This window comes from Orussus abietinus, unplaced genomic scaffold (genome assembly GCF_000612105.2).
Source record: "Orussus abietinus isolate OABI.00-Male unplaced genomic scaffold, Oabi_2.0 scaffold119, whole genome shotgun sequence".
NCBI lineage: Eukaryota > Metazoa > Arthropoda > Insecta > Hymenoptera > Orussidae > Orussus > Orussus abietinus.
This window is the reverse complement of record NW_019394337.1, coordinates 112,156-134,646: the sequence shown is the minus strand read 5'-3', so window position 1 is coordinate 134,646 and position 22,491 is coordinate 112,156. Positions and strand designations below refer to the sequence as shown.

General features: G+C 36.7%; 3 protein-coding genes across 5 annotated transcripts; 1 reads left to right on the top strand and 2 right to left on the bottom strand.

Moving 5' to 3' along the window:
• Positions 1 to 3,113: 3,113 nt before the first annotated feature.
• LOC105697813 (adenylate kinase) lies at positions 3,114 to 6,137 on the bottom strand. Its single transcript, XM_012421483.2, has 4 exons — positions 5,899 to 6,137; positions 5,298 to 5,534; positions 4,523 to 4,690; positions 3,114 to 3,641 (listed from the first exon to the last, which is right to left on the bottom strand). The coding sequence occupies exons 1-4, from the start codon at positions 6,001 to 6,003 to the stop codon at positions 3,405 to 3,407; spliced, it is 747 nt and encodes a 248-aa protein (XP_012276906.1). The 5' UTR covers positions 6,004 to 6,137; the 3' UTR covers positions 3,114 to 3,404.
• A 422-nt stretch (positions 6,138 to 6,559) lies between these two features.
• LOC105697810 lies at positions 6,560 to 13,089 on the top strand. 3 transcript variants are annotated; one of them, XM_012421479.1, is made up of 5 exons: positions 6,560 to 6,819; positions 7,002 to 8,822; positions 9,319 to 9,417; positions 10,512 to 10,671; positions 11,106 to 13,089. In XM_012421479.1, the coding sequence occupies exons 2-5, from the start codon at positions 7,027 to 7,029 to the stop codon at positions 12,993 to 12,995; spliced, it is 3,945 nt and encodes a 1,314-aa protein (XP_012276902.1). In that variant the 5' UTR covers positions 6,560 to 6,819; positions 7,002 to 7,026; the 3' UTR covers positions 12,996 to 13,089. The 3 variants fall into 3 exon arrangements, with proteins under 3 accessions (XP_012276902.1, XP_012276901.1, XP_012276900.1); XM_012421478.1 differs by having other exon boundaries at positions 6,560 to 6,943; XM_012421477.1 differs by having other exon boundaries at positions 6,560 to 8,822.
• A 2,402-nt stretch (positions 13,090 to 15,491) lies between these two features.
• On the bottom strand, positions 15,492 to 22,449 carry LOC105697809 (protein KRI1 homolog). Its single transcript, XM_012421476.2, has 9 exons — positions 22,211 to 22,449; positions 21,591 to 21,673; positions 20,634 to 21,035; positions 19,772 to 20,067; positions 19,204 to 19,385; positions 18,869 to 19,128; positions 17,787 to 18,047; positions 17,072 to 17,229; positions 15,492 to 16,274 (listed from the first exon to the last, which is right to left on the bottom strand). The coding sequence occupies exons 1-9, from the start codon at positions 22,320 to 22,322 to the stop codon at positions 15,692 to 15,694; spliced, it is 2,337 nt and encodes a 778-aa protein (XP_012276899.1). The 5' UTR covers positions 22,323 to 22,449; the 3' UTR covers positions 15,492 to 15,691.
• Positions 22,450 to 22,491: the final 42 nt, after the last annotated feature.

Sequence of the window (22,491 nt, the reverse complement as noted above, 5' to 3'; positions counted from 1 at the left end):
CGTCGACGCAGAATCCTTTGGTCTATTTATACCGGCGTTATTTTTCTCACTCTCAGATTTTACGTTATCGGCTAATGCATATCGGGGGTCCCCCTTAAATCAGTTTTTCACGGGTCCGAAACTTTGACTCGCGAACACCTAGGAATTATCCTGACACTTTCAAAATTCAGACTTTCGAAAAGAAATTTTTTCACTTACCCTAGACCGGAAACAACATGGCGTCGAGCTCTCATATTTCGATCGATATATAATTATTGAAGGTCCTGATATGAGAAACGACGGTATCGGGACAATTGTCCAACGATTTAGAACCCTCTGGTAATCGAGAAACTCGCATTTCAACGAGATAAAGACAGAAAAGTGTTTTGCGCTTCTATGCTAAAACGATAGGTACACGAGGTCTCGGAAAGGAAATTTAGTTGCAACTGAAATCGCACATGGCGCAGAGTGGCCCTCCGCAGCCCCTTAGGGCATCGAAAACCATGAATACGGGGGATTTCTGGCGTTTTACTTCGATTTTTAACCATTATTGCGCGGACACGACATATGAAGTATGCCGTTTAGTACAACACCCAATATAACTCGACACAGCTGTCGATATAAATACGAACGTCGATAACGCAGGTATTTAGAAGAATCCTTTTTATCGACATTAATCAAATTTCTCGATGTGTTTCGCCTCACCCTAAACATAGCAGAAGCTATCTCTATTTCGGTGTGAAAAACTCTCTACAAGATGTCAGGAAGGAAGTGAAAGATGGCATTCCGTTTAATTTTACGTACGAATATAATTTATAAACGTAAGTTTTACGTTTTTTAAAAAAACCTTTTTTTACCGATGTCGATTGATTTTCTTGGCAAGTTTTACAGAATGAGCTTGGCAAGTTGGGAAATTCAGTTTTTCCAACGTAAAGTTACGCAAATTATAGAAGTAGGGGCTCTTAAAGATGGTTCACGAAAAGGAGTAATTTCCCATGAAAAATATTGTATCTTTATTGAAACCTCGTTTAGTTACACCCATTAATAATTTCACGTCAAGCCGTTATACCTTTCTGATCTTTTCACATGCACTAAGACAAAAAATGCATTTCTAGGCTTTGATATTTTAATAGTTGGTAATTTTTAAATGCTATCAAAAAAATGTAAGTGGTTAGAAAAGTAAGCGTTCTTATGACTGTTATGAAACAATTGAAATGACAATAATGCACGTAACACTGCAAGTTTTGATAAAATAGAGATGTCTTGTACAATTTCATAAAAGAAAACACGTGAAACAGAAATTAAAGCGCGCTTTGTTGTAATATACACAAAATAAGTACGGTTTGAAACTATTCTCAAGATAGCGTTAAAATGAGTTGTAAACGTTAACGGCAAGTTTCGTGATTAATCATTTATGACAAAACGTTAAAAAATACGACGGTAGTTCATACACAATATAAACTGATAAATTCTAATGTCTTTTCTTATATTTTCATTACTAATTAAAAGCCTGTTTCCACGATTCTATGCTCCGGCCGAGATGTCGGCTGAAAATGCATCCCTGGTAGCGCAAAATATTTATCTTTTTTTTCTATGTATTTAACAAATATCGTACATTTTGTACATTTTTAGCAGACATTTGAAACATTTGCAAAGCATTTACTTTAGAATATTATTCTCATAATATTTGTATAATTGTAGTTCCACGTATTTTCATAATATTTTTCTTACGGATATACAAATCGTTTCGTTTCATTTTAAAATAAGTGTTTTTTCTTTTCAATATTATCTGCCGAATATGTTATAAGCGTTTTAAAAAGATTTAAAATCAAAATCACACGTTTTGCTCCCATAATGAAATGGCGGAACGAAAATATTGCAAAAATTTCTCGTGTTTTCTGTCATTGAGATTTTCAACAAATATTTTAGACGTCTTCAAATGAAATCAACGAAACATCTTAAAAAAACTGTCGCCAGAGATATTAAACGAAGATTACAAAAATATATTTAGAAAATATTCTATGCTACTAGGGATTTTTCTATACTAGGTGCAAACTTCATGTCATATCCAATACCGTACTGCCACTGATCTATATACAAACTGGACAACTGATACCTTATAAAATGACGGGACTTTTCGAAGTGACGACAGCGCCTCTAGTTATGGACGCGTCAACTAATATCCTAGTACTTCCGCAAGCGTCGAAACACATCTTTTACCCGCAGATAGTATAAGAGGCATCAAATTAATTTGCTGGAAGAAAGTAATTGTCATTTCTATTAAAATACTTAGGACAAAAAAAGATAACCGTTTTGTTTTAGTCGAAGCTTTCTTACGATATGCCCAACACACTATTCTACGCGTTAATTATGTGTTTTCTGTCCTTTTATATCATAAACGTTTATCTTCGCGAATTGACGGTTCAACAGTTATTATTGCCGCGGTCGACGGATCGACGGATGGCCATCCGTTACTTATTTAGTATCGCTGCCCGTGCCTAGTGGCGCTGGGGTGCCTTCAATTCGTCGAATCCTTCTGCGTATGAAACAAATAGGTATGAGCAATTCAATTAGTATATAGATCAGTGATTTAAAAACAGATGATTAAGTCAGAGCATCGCCAATCTCGTACGGTTGCTAAAATCACTTATGAGCCAATTACTGTTACAACCAACCACGAATATGTGACAATATTGAACTTTCTTCATCTTATGTATTGCTCTCGCCTATCAACTTCGTCAAATTCAAATTAAGGTGATGTGAAAGTAGCATCAAAAAGGTCTCGTTTATGAAACTTTTCTCCAAACTGGGTGTACCGGATCGTTTTAAACTCTACAATATAAATATAGAGGGTATAAGGAAGGTTCTGAACTCATAAAATTTGTTCATAAATATTTCAAAAATTTGTAGTAAAAATTTAAATTTCATAAGTGTCAGGACCTTGTTTATATTCTCCACGTTTACGTTGTAAGGTTTGAAACGATTCAGCACACGCGGTTCGAAAATGTTTCACGAACGACTGACCCTTAAGGTGATGTGAAAGTGGCATCAAAGAGTTCTCGTTCATGAAACTTTTCTACAAATTGTGAATCAAATCATTTCAAACCTTACAATATAAATATTAAAAGTATAAGGAAGGTCCTGAACTCATGAAATTTTAAATTTTTTAATTTGAGCACAGATACTTTAAAAATTTGTTATAAAAACTCAAATTTCATGGGTATCAGAACCTTTCTTATATCCTCTGCATTCACGTTGTAAAGTTTGAAACAATTTGGCACACCCCGTTTGGAGAAAAGTTTCATGAACGATTGACTCTTCGGATGCCATTTTCACATCCCCTTAAGACCTGGGACGAGAACAACTAGTCTCTCTTTAAACTTGACGACATCCAGAAAATATTATTTTCTCCTATTATTAAAACTTCAGAAGAATCTACTAAAGAAATTCTTTTTTTCCTTTTTCTTCATAGTAGATAAGAAAATGGAATCAATATTCTTAAATACTTCTTCGCTAGACTTAGCTGCATCAACGTAAAAATGAACGCCTTGCAAAGTATAATAATCGATCAGAGGTTGAGTCTGTTTATGATATGTAACCAATCGTTTCTTCAAAGCGTCTTCGTTATCGTCAGATCTTTTGATAAGTGGCTCCCCGGTAACCTATAAAACAGAATAGAGAAGCAGTTATTACAAACAGTACTGCTCCTAAAGGTGATATGAAAGGCGCTGCGAAATTTAATCAATGTCGATAAAATAAAATTCATCTATACCCTTTTTGGTGGTAACGCCATTTTGAATACTTAAGGTGGTATGAAAGACAGCCTATATATATCCGAGAGGACAAATCGTTCGTGAAAATATTTTGCGAATTGAATATACCGAATCATTTCAAATTTTACCACGTGAATGTGGAGACCCTAAAGTAGGCCCTAAAACTCGTGAAATTTCATTTCTTTTTTTATAAAAATTGATTTATTTATCCTCAACTAGAACCAACAAAGCGTGATCCGTACACGATTTTGATGTTTTACGCTTTTCGAATGCTTGAAATCGAAAATGAGTTTCAGGACCTAGCCCGAACAATTTAGAATACCATAGAAATAATATATTACAGAGTTAGATGGGAAAATATTGAGAACACTTTTGCAAGAGAATGCTGGCTTGTTCCGTGGGTAACGCGTTTTTAAAGCAAAAATTTAGTTGCAGCTAAACGTCACAGACGGCGCTGTTGGTCCATTAGAGTATCGAAAGGTCACGAATTCACGGGATTTTGAATTTTACATCTATCTCTTTATCGTTACTTTACTGAAATGACACATGGAACCCTTCATTTCATATAATTCTCAACATAGAGTGTAACAGACTTCAACATAAATATAAATGTTGCTAACGTGACGCGCTAGTTTGTTACCACTTGAGTATTCAAAATGGTGTTATCACCAAAAAGGATATAGATAAATTTTATTTCATCAACGTTGATTAAATTTCTCAGGGCCTTTCATATCACCTTAAAAGCTATTTGTAATTTGATCAATACTTACATCATCTTTCATTTGAACCTTTGGGGGTGCGAACTCTTCATGGTAAGATCTTCCACTAGAAGGGTGGATCAGTCGCCCAGTGATTCGTTTTATTAATAATTTATCATCGATTCCGAATTCTATCACGGCATCAAGTTTCGAATTTCTTTTCTTCAGCATGCTATCTAACTGCAAAAGAATAAGTTAAACAAATTTCAAAATTAAAAAATCTGACTTCTTCTCAGTAAATACAAAATACAAAATACTTCAACAAGGTTGTCAAGATACAAATTAAAAATGCATGATACCATTTCTAAAAATAAATAGAGTTCACAGTTCAGTTCCATAGAAACATATACATATGTCGTTACTCTGGTTCGCACTGTATAAAGTGAACGTCTCTATGAGATCGTTAATCGTCCAGAACGTCTAAATTAACTGAACAAGGAATAGCATGAAAAATACAGTATGATAAGTGCATACATTACTAAGTTTTACTTCAGAGTAACTTCATCGTTGAAACAAAATATGTTATTCTATTTTAGAATTTTTATATATTAAAGTTGATCTTTTTAGTAAATTTTAATAAACTATTAATAAAATGAAACCTTTTCAGTAGCCCTTAGATCATGTATATTACTACTTTTTGATAACATTTTAATGACAAGGTTTACTTTGTCTTAATGTTTGAATGTTAAAAAGGAAAGATTTCAAACCCAAAATATACATGTACTTTCTGAGGATTAAGATTGAAATAACATAAAAGTAAATGAAAGAATAAATTAGTCTCGCATACTTTCTCAGCCTGAGACACGTTCCTTGGGAAACCATCGAGCAAAAATCCACGATTGCATTCAGGTTTGTCTAAACTTTTGTTTATCATGTTGACCACAAGATCGTCACCGACCAATTTGCCTTCGTCCATAATTTTCTTCAATTCCAATCCAAGTGCAGATCCAGAACTGACCTCCGTTCTCAACATGTCACCCGTTGAAAGATGACACACGCAGTACCTATCCTTAAGAAGCGGTGCCTAAAATACAGTAAAATCTATTTATACCATAATTGGTATCCTAGGACCATTAACCATCCAAAGAATTTCTATTCCTGTACTGTCTTATCTAAATGTTCGCAATTTTCCCCAACATGCGATAAAAGTTTTAACTTTAACACATGATCTTTTACTAGAGGGACGGAGTATAAAGTACTATGGAGAAAATGCGATATCAAGATGACAGATATACACAAATTCAGTACATATGAATAATGCTCCACTGGGACACGAAGTCGTACAAATTGAATTAATTTATAGAAATGTATAGGGGGCAAACGAAATTATAAAAATTTAGATCATTAACATACTTAAACTGATGCGCGTTCTCTCGCGAAATACCTACTTGAGTGCCTTTCCCACTACCGGGAGGACCCAACAACACGGCGTTAATACCCCTTGGAGGAACTTCCAATTTTTCCTGTGGTATTATTTCTGCTTTCGGAGCCATGTTTGCCGTTAATTACACCTCGTTCTTTTTCTAATTACTTGTAAAGGAACAATTCAGCACCCTACGCAGGGATGTACATCGGTGATAACCTTCAACTTCGGCACTTGCGAACCAGACACGGATTGCAACGGACCACTTAACGCTTAGGCAAAGAATACAGAAGTCGCCATAGAAGCCCAGTTCCCGGGTTTACGTTAGATACCCAATAAATAGTAACCAAGCGGGACGCTAGATGGAAGCACGAGCGAATTAAAGCATTACAGAGCATAGAGCTTATAGATATGGAGAGGCCATTTGCTACCAGGGGGTCTATTACGTAAAGCAGAGATGAGCTGCTCATCTCTGCTAGACTAAATGAATTTTTTCATGAAAATACTTACGTTTACATGTGTACTAAAAGACGTTTATAACGTAGCGGATACCGCTTGCCATACGTCAGTCTTGTCCGCCATATTGGAAGCGTTTTCTACGGTAAACTACTTGATTTACGTAATATCAGGGTAATATACGTGAAAAACCTTGAAAATCGTGAAATTATCCAACCCTGGTTATGAAGTAGGGGGCCTGGCTACTCTCATCTTCTCTCTGCTCTGCTATATATTTCAGTGATCCAAACGCAGTAAATCCGAATTTAAGTGTCGATCGAAACTCTCAGGATCGGCTTGCATTAATTATTGCGATGGAGACATGCGATTTACTGGATCCAGGCCCGAAAGTCCCGAATTGAGGAGTGCGATGGAGTCGTAGTCAATGATTTCAGTGCTGTGTTTCGACTCATTGTTGTTTTTGCTCCATGAGCTAAGAGGATTAAAAAATGTATTAAAAACAGCTTTGTGGTGACCGCGTTTCGATGAAGTAATCGTTTAAATGAATGTAAAATAAATGTATATTTAGAGGAAGATAATTGCAGTTAAAGACTTTGCCTCGTTGAGATACGGCTGTACGATCGTTACATGTAAATATGTAAATTTATAGTTAATAATACTCGTTGATTTCAGCACCGCGAAACTAACGAGTCTCACAATGTTTACCCACGGTGTGGTGTCTGCGGGAACTTCGGATCTCATCCAGCAGGCTTTTCAACAAATGACCGAGGAAGATAATAGCGAAAACGATTTTGTTGCATTTTTGCACAGCGATGGAAATGAGACTCAAGCGATTCATTTGACGTCTGCTCAAGCCGCTGCATTGGGGCTCAATTTTGAGGTTGACGATACCTCTGATGTCACTTCGTGCCAACAGAATTCAAATTTACACGAGGGTGGTGACGGTGGTGATCAGGTGATTCAAAATGATTCCACTTTGTCGGAAGTATCTTCTTCAGCATTGCATACTAAGGTAACCATTGAATGTATGGGTTTTGAATCTAATATGGAAGAGATGGTTAAGGATGCAGACGTTAAGACAGAAAAAGGATCGACGTCCACTGATGTCTGTGTCAAAAAATCAAATGATGCGCATTTGGTGCAACAAACACCGCCAAATCATGAAACCGACTCGTATAATGCAAGTTTACAAGGAAATGTTAAATTGCAGAAAAATATACACATTAATTGCCAGGAATTCGAAGAAAATAAAAATGCAAACTTAATTGGTTTACATTATAACGTTAATGAGAAAAACGTGCACTCGGGGAAGGCTGGTTCTATCGAAAGCGTCCAAGCGCAGATCTTTCAAAAATTACCAGTAATTTTACCTTCGTCACAGTTTATTGTAAGACCGTCGCATTCTATAGTTAAACCTGCTAAGAATGTTCACATAATTCCGTGTATAAATAAGATGTCTAATACCGTGGTAAATAGAGTTCTCGGAGTGAACCCGGTTGATGGATATACTCAAAATTCTATATTACTTCCAAAAACTACATTACGAGGACCCGTATCTCCACAAGTAACGAAGGTTGTGCCCGTTTCCAAGTTTTCAAATAATAGCAAAGTACCTGTGCACATGTTAAATGCTTCCCAAATTAAAACTGGCCAAATTCAAGTCGTGCGACAGATGGCAAATGATTCTCAGATGTCGAATCCAGTTATGAAGGTGACATCTCCCTCTTCACAAAATATTTTAAGACCTCAGCTTCGCTTGCCCAGTGCTTCGAAAACATCGCAAGCAACGATTCAGAAGGAAAATGTACAAAAAATATTTAATCCGCTTGTAAAGAGTAACTCAAATTCGTTACTAATTAAAGGTACACAGGTTTTAAATAACACGAATTTGACAGCAGCGATTTCTACGTCGTTCCTCAAATCTCTGCAAATACCTGCTCAGATGTTGAAGATGCCTTCTACCGCAGTTGTAAAACACGGATCAGTTGCACCAAGTTTGGAAAAAACAACGGTTGACTGTGCTGCACCTATAACTCTTCAAGTGACTCCCATTGTCAAGTCTCAGGATCTTAGAACGATACCTCCGTGTCCGATTCCTGTTTTGAAACCTTCCAATGTTGGCGCAACCCGATTGTCGATTCTAAAACCTCAAACAAAGGTGACACAAGGCGATCCCTGCAAGTCGGGCATAATTACTTCCATAAATAATAGTGAAAACGTATCGAATAATGTGCACGTTACAACGGCGATACAAAGTAAAACTCCACATCGGCCAAGTAATAATACCGAATCTGTGAAACCTTTGGAGAATTCTGGCATTAGGCAAAAGGTTTTTTGTGAGTTTACTGATACAAATATTAAAAGCGAGCAGAAAGTTAGAACTATAACAGGAAAGAAGTCTGCAACAGTTGCAATAAAGCAGAACGTTTCGAAGCCCTTAGGCTCCAGTGAAAATCCGATACAAATCGTTCAACAAGGTCGTACATTTCACAGGTATAAAACTACTACAGTTTTAGCGATCACTGTTTATTATCTGCCCTGTTAAAAAAGCTTTAATTATTTTACATAATTTCAATTACAAATATATTTTAAAACCAGAAACAGCGACGCTTGAAAAGAAAGCTGACCAAATGTACAGTCAGTGGCCAAATTGTTACTTACCTATGTTAGAATTGCATTACGATCACTTTGAAGGAATATTTTTTAAGTACATAGTCAATTATTGATATTTATTGGATGTAATAGGTATTCCACTGTAATTAAAAGCGGACACGAATGTGATCGAAGATTAATATACAAACCTTTCGAAATTTAGTATATCCGTCCTCTTAAATTCTCATAATTGTGTACTGAAATACCAAACCCAACTGTATACGAAATTTCGAAATTTTGTATCATGAAAAGACCGATTTCATGTATATTATATTTTGAGCAAATATCTGAACAGTGTACGTCAAAGAAAAGCTCATTTGAAAAACTTTCTTTACAGTATGCAACATCTCTCCCAGTCCCAGTTGAAACAAATTGCTCAGGTGTTACAACGACGTGGCCATGAAACAAGCGTATCCAATGAGAAAATTGTATATAGGTTTGTATGCGGACGTGTCACGTGACGGGTATTCTAGAAAATAAACTCCATATCACAAAACAATCAATATGTACGGTTAAAAAAGAAAAGTGCTATGTAGCATGCCGTGTGGGCCGTCGATAGTGTGTTACCTTCTTATGATTAGATACTCTGTTAGTTGTTTTGGTACTTATTGCCAGTATTTAAGGTGAAGTAAAACGTCGAGAAATTTGATCGACTTCGGTAAAAAGGATTCCTCTAAGTAACCTACGTTACCAACACTCGTATTTGTATTGACAGCTTTTTCGAATTATATTAGGTATTGTACCAAATGGGGCGCTCTGTATGTCGCTTCCGTACAATAATTATAAAGAAATCGAAGTATAACTCCAGAAATCCCATGGATTCCTGGTTTTTGATGCCCTAATTGACTGTAGAGTGCCACCTTGCGCCATCTGTGATTTTAATGTCAACTAAATTTTCTCTCCGAGGCCTCGCGTTACCTTCGTTTTAGCGTAGAGGTGTGTAAGACCCTTTTTTTTGGTATTTATCTCGTTCAAATGCGAGTTTCTCGATTACCAGAATGTTCTGAATCGTTGTACAATTGTTCTGACACTGTCGTTTCTCATATTAGAGCCTTCAATAATGGTATATCGGTCGAAATGTGAGAACTCGACGCCGTGTAAGTTCTGGTCTAAGCTAAGTTAAACATCTTTGTTCAAAAGTCTAAATTTTGAAAGTGTCAGGACAATTCTTAAGTGATCACGTGTTGTGTCAAAGTTTCGGATATTTCGATGCAATACCCTTAAAAAAATGTCTTACTCGAATCGACTGATTTGACGGAGGTTTCATTTCACAAAAAAAAAAAAAAAAGATATATGTACTTAGCGTCCAGAATATTCGATATTAAAACGCATATGCGAGTAAAAACATTTAAACAACTAAAACCTGCGAAGCCAGTTATTTGGCTTAAAATGATTTTTTAATCGAGCATTTTACATAGTGGAGCCTGGAGCTTAATTAGCAATTTCGGAAAACCATGTACACGTGGATGAAATCCAATTTAATCGGTAACCGATGAGTTTGTAGCTAAGCCATTTCATTCTTATTTCCAGGGTAGTATTTCCCGAAGAACTGGATCTAAGGTTCAGAAATCCGGAAACTCTGCTGAAAAGCAAAGGAAGCAAGAGGGGTAGACCAAAGAAAAATGCCGTGAGACCTCTAATTCCTTCCAAACCTTTGACTTCACTGGACGACGAGCAGGACGAACCGAAGGTATTAGAAAACTTGGTAGAGTTCCGCGCCAAATACATAAAGAAGCATACGCGAACGGCATCGACTACTTAACCCCAAACATCGGCATTAGGTTGTACCATGAGTTCGCAGAGAAATTTTTTCCTACAGCGAGTTTTCTCTTCAATTTTTTAAAAAATTGTTTATGTAGGAATTTAACAATTTTTTAAATAAAAATATTTAATTTCTTGGGTGTCAGAATCTTCCATTAAGCCTCTACATCCACGTTTTATAAAGTTTGAAACTACTCGACAAATCCAGTTAGGATAAATGTTTCATGACTCTTTAGATGCCACTTTCACATCCCCTTAAAAGTAAATCTTTGAATCTTTGAATCTTTACGAATTTGTCCAGGAACTTGTGGAACTACATATGTGAAATAAATCTGTTTATTAAAATTTCTTGAATGATTTCAGGATGAACGGAAGAAAGTCATAGCCCGAACGCGATCGGGAAGACTCTCTAGACCGCCCAGACACATGCTGCGAGATTACAAGCATTTGCATCATCTGGATTTCCTGCAGCCGGATCTGGACGATTCCGACGGGGGATACAGCGACTATAACACAAACGGTGATAAATTGGACGACGAAGAGTCCCCTAAGGGACTTCTTAGCGGACTGGAAGTGCCTAAGCGTAAGATTTCGGACCACTTTAGGTGCCCTACGTGTAACAAAATCTATTTGGGTAGGACGAGAATGGCGCGACATTTCGAGCTGCACCCCGATCATGGCAGTCTGGAACAACTACCGGCTCCAACCGCGGAGCCCGAGGTAAAGCAAACGTTTGCTCAAGATCCGCTTAAGCGAAAAGGGAAGAAAAGAGGTCCCTGGGCTTATGTCACTCCGGAAGCCAAATCGGAACGAAGGCAGACGAAACTCAAGGAGGCGATCTCGGTCTGCGAAAACGTCGAGATCGCGAAAATCGCCGCGAAACCTGTCCTGGGCGCGCAGTCTCTGTTCGAGCTGCTGGTCCTCAAGTCCGAGAGCAACGTGAGAACGTTCCTGGACGAACTGAAAGAGTTGATGCACAGTGTCAGGAAAAAGGCCGGAGTCATGCTGACTCTCGCGACAGACGGCGAGAGGACCAACGAGGACGTCATCGACCTCAGCGAAGAATTGCTCTGCGACGCTTTGGGCCTCAATCCTGGACTTTATACGATCAATTGTGCGGCATTAAGGAAAAGCGAGCCTTCCTTGAACGGATCGCTGAGCGAAGAGCCACCGCAGAAAATGCAGAGAGTGCTCCTGCCCGATAAGCACGCGGAAGAGAAGTTTTTTAACGGGTTTTCGGAAAACTCGGATCTCGGCGTCGCGGACTTCCTCGGCGAGAGGAAACCGGACGCACCTACGAATTGCCCGGAAGTATTGACGGCTCTGACGCTAATGCCAAAGTGTTCCTACCAGGAAAATGGCGCCGCGATCGGGAAATCTGGAAGCGTCTCAAAGTTGTTGATTTCAAACCCTGAGATTCAGAACCAGATTTCGGAGAATCCCGGCTTCCAGAAGGTAGACATAAGCACGACGTCATTGTCGAGCTTCCAGAAATTGGAGCCTTTCAAGAAAAACGTTGCAAAGCTTGACGACAATCCCGAAAATTTAGATTGCTCCGAGGCCTTCCCGAAACTTCGGAGCAACTTCGAGACGTCCAAGTTGGATCAACCGTTTATAAAGTTGGAGCCTATCGAAGGTTTCGCCAAGTTAGAAAACAGCGGCGCAAGTGCTTACCGGAAAGGGAATTCTCACAGCTTTGATAAGTTCGAGAATGGCTACGATATCTCGGGAAATCAATCCCGAAGCTTTGATAAAGGCTTTCAAAAAGCTAGCCCTAAAGTTGTTTCGATCGGTGCCGCGGATTTGCACTATGTCGGGGAACAAAATGCAACTTCGGATGATGGAAACCTGAAGATATCGTCTACTATGGTTGCTTGCAAAATTTCAGATGGTATTCCGATTCTACAAGACGCAGTGCCGATAATGTCGAGTACATGCGACTCTAATATATTCGGTAGCACGGAAAACCTTGATATGTCGAAAATCACGAATTACGATCATATCGCTCATATGGACATCTTAAGTACTAATGGAGTCATTGACAAAAATCTGATGATTGACGAGAAATTGGTCGAACAATTGCATCTTGTCGAGCAGTCGAATCTGGTCGATGAATTAGTGTCCGAACGATTGAAAAACATGATGCCGGATGGTATTCTAGAAGGCAATTTAATTCCAAATCATTCGAATTTAGATACGGATTTAGACTTTGAAGCATTAAGCGAGGAATTCAACAGGAATACGAGAAATTAAGGAAGTTTTGGGACACCGCGATTAAGGTGATGTGAAAGTGGCGTCGAAAAGGTCGCGTTTATGAAACTTTTCTCCGAATTGGGTGTCCCGAATCGTTTCAAACTTGACAATGGGAATATGGAGGCTTCAAGGAAGGTCTTGAACCCCATGAAATTTCAATATTTTAAACATGTGTTTATAGATATTTTCAAAATTTCTTATAAAAAATGAAATTTCATGAGTGTCGGGACCTTCCTTATAGCCTCCATGTCCACGTTGTAGAATTAAAATGATTCAGTATACCTGAATTATTATAAAAATGAAATTTTTTATTAAAAAATGAAATCTCATGGGTGTCAGGACCTTCCCTATAGTTTCCATGTTCACGTTGTAAAGTTTGAAATGATTCGGTACACCCAGTTCGTAGAAAAGTTTCATGAACGATTGACATTTCGGATGCCACTTTGACATCCCCTTAAGAGGATATGAAAGAGTCAGCCTATATGTACCTAAGAAGTTAAATCGTTGGTGAAAGTATTTCCCGAATTGGGTGTACCGAGATTTGTTTCAAATTTTACCACGTGAATATGGAGGCCCTAAAGTAGGTCCTGAAACTCATGGAATTTCATTTTTCATCAAAAATTTATTTACTTATCATGGACTAGAACCAACCATGGCTTGGTCCGGGCACGTTTTCGATGTTTTACGCTTCTTGGAGGCTTAGAATTGAAAATGAAGAGGTTCAGGATCTAGCTCGAACAATTTAGAATACCGTAGGAATGGAATATTACAGAGTCAGATGGGAAAATGTGGTAAGTACTTTCCCCAACGATTGCAAGGAGCTTGTCCTGCGGCTAACACTTTTTTTTAGAGTAAAAATTTAGTTGCAGCTAAACGTCATAGATGGCGACGTTGGTTCGTCAAAATATAAACAGTCAGGAATTCATCGAACTTCGGCAGTCTTACGTCGATCTTTTTATCATTATATTACCAAAATGACATATAGAACCGTTCAGTTCGCATAATTCTCAACGCAGACGGTAAAAGACTTCAACATAAATATAAATGACGGTAATGGGACGGTCGGTTATGTTCCCTCTTGAGTATGCAAAACGGCATTATCACCAAAAAGGTATAGATGAATTTTACCTTATAGACGTCGATTAAATTTCTTAGCGCCTTTCATATCCTCTTAAGATGACAATCTACGAACTCCTTTGAGTGATTCCGTCGATGTCAAGGCCGTATGTATAACGTGTACAAAATATTACATAAACGTAAGACACTGTAAAAACATATTTTTCATGAGTATTTAATGTTACTGAAGTATAATCCTACTAGATTTGTACATTGTATTTTAGATATCCGCATTAGCAAGCTTTCTCCCGTAGTGAACATTTACATTCATACTTTTTTTTTGTATATTCTGCATAAACCTTGAACGTAAAACTGTCTTTATTACTGCATGTAAACAAGAAAATGGTTAAAAAAAAATTGCTGTATACATATCTGAACAGTCTAATGTATAATATTCCCTAGTTGCAATTGAAATTACTTAGTCACTTTTAAAACAGGAATAAAGTATATAATGAAATATTCAACTACGATGAATATTTTTCTTTAACCGCTTGATGGAAATCTTTCGTTTTAAAAGAATAATTTCCAGCTATCGTAAAGGAAATAATAAATGAAAGGGGAGTAGTATAATCACAGCCTTCCGAAAATATAATTTTCCCTGCGGAGCCAGATTTTAAAATTTATCATTAGAAAAGGGATATAAGTAATTAGTAAAAATCTGTTTTGGTGGCCCATCGCGGCTTCTATCGTTACTCGTTCAACACTTACGACGCTGTTATATGAAATGAAAATAAAAAAAGATCCGTACAGGAGAAGTTGTACATTTGTCAACGTTACCCTCTATTATTGGGAATTACTGTTGAATAGCCAAACTGGAGATTTTTTAGGGCGATCCCGAGAAGCTGTCAACGTGTAGATTTTCTTAAACTGTAAAACTTCATAAAACTGAGCGAATTTCCGCTACGAGCGCTGGTGAACTTCGTGAAGTTGCTGCGCTGTAGAGGGGGCGCAATGGCGCAATGCGCGACGTGTCGTGGCGGTTGCACAACATACATATATCCTACATATTAACTGAGTTCCAAATACTTTGATTGGGTTTCAATGGTCCAGCAGTCGGGGATGCGAAAGTGGCATCCGACGGGTCAGTCGTTCATACAACTTTTCTCCGTACTGTGTACCAAATCGTTTCAAAATTTACGTCAGTATGGAGACTATAAGGAAGGTTCTGACATCCATGAAATTTAAAAAATACCCATAGACAAATGTTTAAAAAATTCAAATTTCATGGGTGTCAGGACTTTCCTCGTAGTCTCTATACCCAGGTTGTAAACTTTGAAACGATTCGGTACATCCAGTTCACAGAACAGTTTTATAAACGAGACCTCTGTGTCGCCACGTTCACACCCCCTTAAGTAACGCATAATCATTAATAAAGAATCCTTTTTCAAGTACTCCGACATTGACGCACTATTATGCGTATTTCTTATCATTTTATTTTATAATTGTCTAATTTTTTTAATACATGATTCTTGTAGACCTCCCGCGGGACACTTCATTGCATTTTTACCGATCGATTTAGCCGCATTCACTCAGTGATTGTGGCAATCCTCTTCTTCATCTCGGTGTTTATTGTAGTCGGTTTACTTTTTCCCATATTTCAATTTATTCTTAAACTTCTTCGGATTGATTCCGTAAGCTTTTAATCTTTCCGCGCTTAATTCCGTAGGTTGATTGGAACTCTCCCCTTTAGTTTTAACACCTTTCTTGTGCCGTTCTGCCTGAATTAAATTGTTTTTGGTCGGCTTTTTCCTAAATTGTTTACGTTTTTTCGAAGAGGATGTATTTTTTCGAAGAGTATCCTTATTTCCATTATGAGTAATGTCAGATTTTCTCGACTTCGCTCGAATTTTTTGATTTTCGTCGCTTCGTTCGTCCACTCTGTCATTTTCTCGAGGGTCGAGTTTAGCTTCTAAACCTGTAGTATCTGAGAAAAGCTCTTTCGTTTCTTCTTTGAGCTGTTTCTTACTTTCTTCACATTCCTGTCTCTTTAATTTTTCTTTGTGATTTTTCTTCGCGGGGATTTCATGGACAACTTGGTCCGTCGTTTGGTTTTGATCGCCATGTTTTCTCTTCCTCTTAAGTCCTATCTTGTCCTCCTTTCCCGCATTTTTCTCCTTGCTGTTCAATTCATTCACTTCCGGAACGTCAGCTTCTGAGTCGACGCTGCATAAAGTAATACAGGAATTAGACTACTTAGACTAAAGAAGAATAAACATGTTAAAGTGAAGTGAAACCCGCCGAAAAACTGAATCGATGTCGGTGAAACATATTCTTCTAACTACCTACGTTGCCGACGTTCGTATTTATATTGACAGCTGGGTCGAATTATATCGGGTATTGTACCAAATGGCACATTCGATATGGCGCTTCCGAACAGTAATTATAAAGAAATTGGGGTAAAACTCCAGCAATCCCCTGGATTTATGATTTTTGATGCTCTAATTGGCTGCAGGGGACGACCCTGCGCCACTGTGATTTCCGTAGCAACTAAATTTCCTTTCCGAGACCATGCGTTACCATCGTTTTAGCATAGAAGCGCATCAGACACATTTTTTGCCTTTATCTCGTTCAAATGCTAGTTTGTCGATTACCAGAGTGTTCCAAATCGTTGGACAATTGTCCTGACACTTTCATTTCTAATATCACATTTTTCGATGACTGTATATCGATTGAAATAGAAGAGCTCGACGCCATGTTGGTTCTGGCCTAGGCTGACAATTTTTTTTCGAAAATTCAAATTTTGAAAGTGTTAGGACAATTCATAAATGATCACGAGTTATATATCAAAGTTTCTAATAGTTCGATCCAATACCCTTTAAAAAAAGGGCTTCATTTAAGTCGACTGATTTGAGGGGGGTTTCATTTCACCTTAAGGGTCTCGACAGGTTTCACTTCATCATAAGGAACTTGATTGAAATGTTTGCGTGTTGTATATACGCTCTAATTAAAAACGTACTTACCTATACATGCTTCTAAAAATTTTCCTCTTTAGGGCTTCGTTTTTGGCTTTTTCTCGAAAGACCTTCACCTCGTTCTGCTCAACATGGTCTGGTTTATGGGACAATGCCTTTCTTAAGGAACACCACTTGTTCAATTCTTTGTCATCAGCAGTCAAGATCTAATTGAAACGAAAGTTCGTCAACTTAAGGTGATATGAAAGGGTCCTTCTACATATATAAAACGTCAAAATATTTATTAAACTTTTCTTAAAACTGGGTGCACCGAATTATTTGAAACATCAGCACGAAGGCCCTGAGAAAGAACGCGATGCTTGCGAAAATTTTTTGGTCAAACAAAAATTTTGTTATTTATCCTAGACTAGAACCAAGATCACATTTTTTTAAATGAAAAATGAAATTTCACGGGCATTCCGTTCTTCCTTCAGGCCTCCATAATCACGCTGAAGTTTTCATCGATTCGGTGAATCCAATTTGGAGAAAAGTTTTATAAATAATTTAACGTTTTATATATACAGAATGACCCTTTCGGATCACCTTAAGGATTCTCAGCAGACTCTGTAAGAGTCTCTTGCAGTACACGTTTAAGAACGCCTTAATTTTGTCATTAATAACAAATCCATAGCATTAATTTTTATTTAAAAATAAGATTAGATATTATTTTCTTGAATTTTTATCCACAATTACTGCCATTTCAGTTATCTGTTATTAGGCTTACCTCTTCGGTAGTTAAACCGTAATCATTTGGGACAACAGTTCTGTATTTAAATCTACATGGTATATCATCTATCAGATCTTCATAATCCAAAGCATAATATTGATCGAAGTATTCCTGATAGGACGAGTACAAATTTGGATCGAATTTTGGCTTCTCTTTTGCAATAAGTTCGGCAAATTTGCTACGTCGTCTCTTCTTCTTCCCCGTAGATTGAACCATTTCGTTTTTCAAGCTTTTCAAAGGATCATAATCGGCATCCATCTTAAATAAATTAAAGGAGGTATTAAGAATCAACAACCACTAAAATACAACATATCTTTCCATTTCCTAAGTATTGAGGTGAAGTGAAACCTCCCTCAAATCAATGGACTCGAATAAGAACCTTTTTTTTAAAGGGTATTGGACCGAACTGTCCGAAATTTTGACCATTTATTCGCGAGCACCTAAGAATTATCTCGACATTTTGAAAATCGGGATTTTCGAAACTAATTCTTTTGACTGAGCCTAGATCAGAATCCTCATATAGAAGAGCTCATAAGAGCTCTCATATTTCAATCGATATACAGTCATCGAAAACTGTGATATGAGAAATGAAAGTGTCAGGACAATTGTCCAACGATTTGGAACACTCTGGTAATCGAGAAACTAGCATTTGAACGAGATAAAGGCAAAAAATGTGTCTGATGCGTTTGTATGCTAAAACGAAGGTAACACGACGGGTCGGAAAGAAAATTTAGTTGCCACTAAAATCGCAGATGGCGCAAGGTGGTACTCTGCAGTCAATAAGTCATAAAATACCATGAATCCAGGGGATTTCGGGCATTTTACTTCGATTTGTTTAAAATTATTGTAAGAAAACAACATACGGAGTATGCCACTTGATACAATACCCGATATAACTCGACACAATTGATATAAATGCGAACGTCGGTAACGTAGGTATTTACAAGAATCCTTTGAACCGATGTCGATCAAATTTCTCGATGTGTTTCACTTCACCTTAATTTGGACTTTTCATGGAGTCATTAATTAAATTCCAAAACAAGGCATATAACGAGTGCTGAAATAAATAATAGACTCACGTTGAAATTAGGATCTTCGCAATGTGGACCATTAGCATAAGCATCGTCCGTGAGTGCAATTTGTTCATCGTTTGGGTTATAGTTATCCCACGTACTTTCAATTCCCAATTCCTCATCGATATCAGGAAACTCGGGCTTAACGTTATCTTCACATCCAGCATAGAAGTCTTCGTTAAATAATTCTTGCATTTTTCGATCATGTTCCAATGGGTCAAAGTCCGCATCCAAATCAATGTTATCGAATCGCACGTCATCATTTCCTAACGATAAACGTGACATTAGCTGTCAATACTACGGCACTGAATCTCTATAAAATGATTTCATATTCATTAAACCTGTGATTTGCTTGAGTTGTTGAATTTTATCTTCAATTTCTTTTCGCTTCAGAGCTTTTAATTTCTTCAACTCTTCCAGCTGCCGCAGTTTCTCCTCATCTTTACGCTTTTTAATTTCAGCTCTTTTCTCTGATCTGCGAGTGTCTTTTTTCCTCATAGAATTGTTCATTGTACGAGGATACCTAAAATGTTATACCACAAAATGCAGCGAGTCAACAGAAAATGTCTTTTAAGAAGTAAGCTTCTTCAGCATTATTCGTTTCAGAAATGTCAATTGAACACATAACTCTTTCATTTTTTAAGGTGATATGAAAGGTGCTGAGAAACTGAATCGACGTCAATAACATGATTCTAGTCCATGATAAATAAATCAATTGTTTATAAAAAATGAAGTTTCAGGATCTATCTTATAGCCTCCACGTTCACAAAGTAAAATTTGAAACGGATCGATACTCCCAATTCGGAGAATACTTTCACGAACGATTTGACCTCTCAGATATATATACATATATATAGGTTGACTCTTTCATATCACCTTAATAGCACCGTAAAGCATTAGATGGAATACCTTTTTATAAATTCCTGATCAGGTTCTTCAAACCGAAAGTTGTACTTGTGTTCAAACTCCTCTTGATGTATTAAATTTTCTTCGTCTTCTGATAAATCCTTCCATTTATCGTCATCCACATCCTCATTATCTTGATCTAAAAATTTCTTATTTAAAATATAATCCCTTAGGAACTTTTCATTTTTATCCAAATTAGGATCGGTCCAAAAATCCTTCAATGGTTTTAATTCTTGCTGATCCTGAGCATTGATTGCAGTTTCTTGACCTTTTAACCATTCTTTGTAATCTTCTTCTTCCTAAAAATGATATTATAAGGGTTAAATGAGAGAACGCATTAAACGAAAATTACATTAAATAATAGTACAGTGCAAAAATCTACATTAAGGCTTTTATTATAAGTGGGGCTTTAATTATTTAATGGTTAAATATCACAATTTTTATATTTTGGCCCATAATAACTACATGTATGTAGTAATTAGTACTATAAATCATATAGATATGTTTCCTGAGTCACATTAGTCTACAAACATGCTTTTCCACGTTTGTTTTAAGTATATCATAAAAGCCCAGTCTATTTAATATATTATGTTTTATATTATTACAGTTGATTAATCGTGCAAACAAGTGCAATAGCTGGGAAAATTAACAAAAATGCATAGAAATGAACAGATCTACTCATTTTTTTAATAATTTTTTAATCATTATATTAAAATGATCTCTCTTTAAATTAAATGTTTCTGTCCATCCATTTCTGTTCGTTTTCTTAGCATAATCTAAAAACTATGAATCTGAATTTCATGTTCAAATACAATTTATATTGTAAGTTGTTCTTTACAAGAAACATGCAGGGAAATTGAATTACCTTTTGTTCTTGTTGTTCCGACTTCTTTTTAGGAATTAGCAATATACTATCATCCTGGTCCTCGTTAAGCAAAGCCATTCTAAAACTCTCCTTAAGGTTTTTCTGTTCGTCCATGTATGTAGATTTATGAATTTTCTCTTTCGTGTTTTTCTCTTCGTCACTGTCGCTATACTTTCCTTCATGTTCCAGAATAATATTCCGCTCGTAATCACGCAGACATAATGGCTTGTCTTTCCCATTCTTATTTTTAACCTTTGTTTTTGTTCCTTTGTCGTTTTCATTTTGCAAGGATATCTTTGAACTCTCGAAAAAAGTTACATTCCCATTGTATATTTTTGGATCTTTGGCTTTTAAGCTGGATAACGTTTTATAGAAGTCCCTTTCAAACTGGCTAGTGAGTTCCTATACATATATTAGAAAGAGAAATAATAATTATGTTCAGTAATTGTTATATGATGCCATTAATTTCAAAATTAAATATGGCTTAGCGTAACAATTCTATAATTCTTCCGTGAAATGAAATTAACAAACTTGATTCGACCTACCTTATTTTTTTAATGGAATACTTTTTTTCAAGTTGTTTGATTGAAAACCTTTAAAGGATAAATTTATCGCCTAACCGAATGGTTAACACAGTTGCTCGTAATTTTAATACTATATTCAATATCTACAATCTTTCTTGATAGGATGTGGACATTTAAAAATGGCAGAAATTTACTTCAGTCGTCAATTTTTTGAACAAGAGTGAGCCATAGGAAGACCACTTTTTTTTTAAATTAAGCATTTTTATTTGCGAACATGCACTATTGGAAAGGTTTTGGTCATGTCAACCTTTGAATACATTTAGAAATGGATACTCTAAAAGTTATAGGTTTTCAGACAAGAAACTTAAAAGAACATGAATCGACTGAAAAACAAGTGTTACTTGCTATAACGTTTGTTCGCTCGTTGACTTACATTTCCTTCCTCATCTTCTTCCGACAGATCGCTCGATTCATTCGAACTATTCAAGTCGGCGCACTCACCATATTTAGTTTTTACTGTAAGAAAAATATATGATAACGTGACGGTACATGTAACCAAATTATCTAATCGATCTACGATTACTTTTACACAGCCGTTTCTTGAAATCAAAATAAGTCAAAGTAACATTGCCGAGCAATAGGTAATTGGCATTGATTCAATCGATGCAATAGTAATAGATAATTTTAGTGACCGAAATCAGTCATATTTTTAAGAAATCAGGGTCAAAACGTGCTTTTCTCAACTCCATATGGCATAGAAAAACTGTGCTTGACAAGATGAATCCAGTCGGTCCTCTTATGAACATAGTGGATAATCAAAATATACCGTCAAACCAAAGGTACGAAACAAAAACACTTTGGACGCTGTGTGGTCAATGGATAAACTCAATGATAGTCAGCAACAAATGATTAAAAAAGCATTGTTCTCCCTGTAGTAAATAATATCTGCACTCGACAATCAACATTAATTCGAATTTAATTTCAGCAACAGAAAAACGCTCGTGCAAAGATAACCTAAAGTGGAAAGAATATTTCCAAGTTATTTCCGCTCACATTTATTCAATTCTTCCTTCTGCCGCCAAGAGTTATAATTACTGGCATAATTGGTATTAATTTGTAAATTGTCATCGGATTCGGAATCTTCTGCTTTGAACAGTTTTTGCATTATTATGAATTCGACATATGCTTTCAAGAGACAGATTACATAGAGCGGAAGTCAGATATGGTCAGATACCAACAGATACTAATACCGATGAATTCCGACGTCTCCTAGAAGCCACGTAACGAGCAATTCGCTCTCGTGAAACATGCTGCCACCTGCAGCGTAATATTCC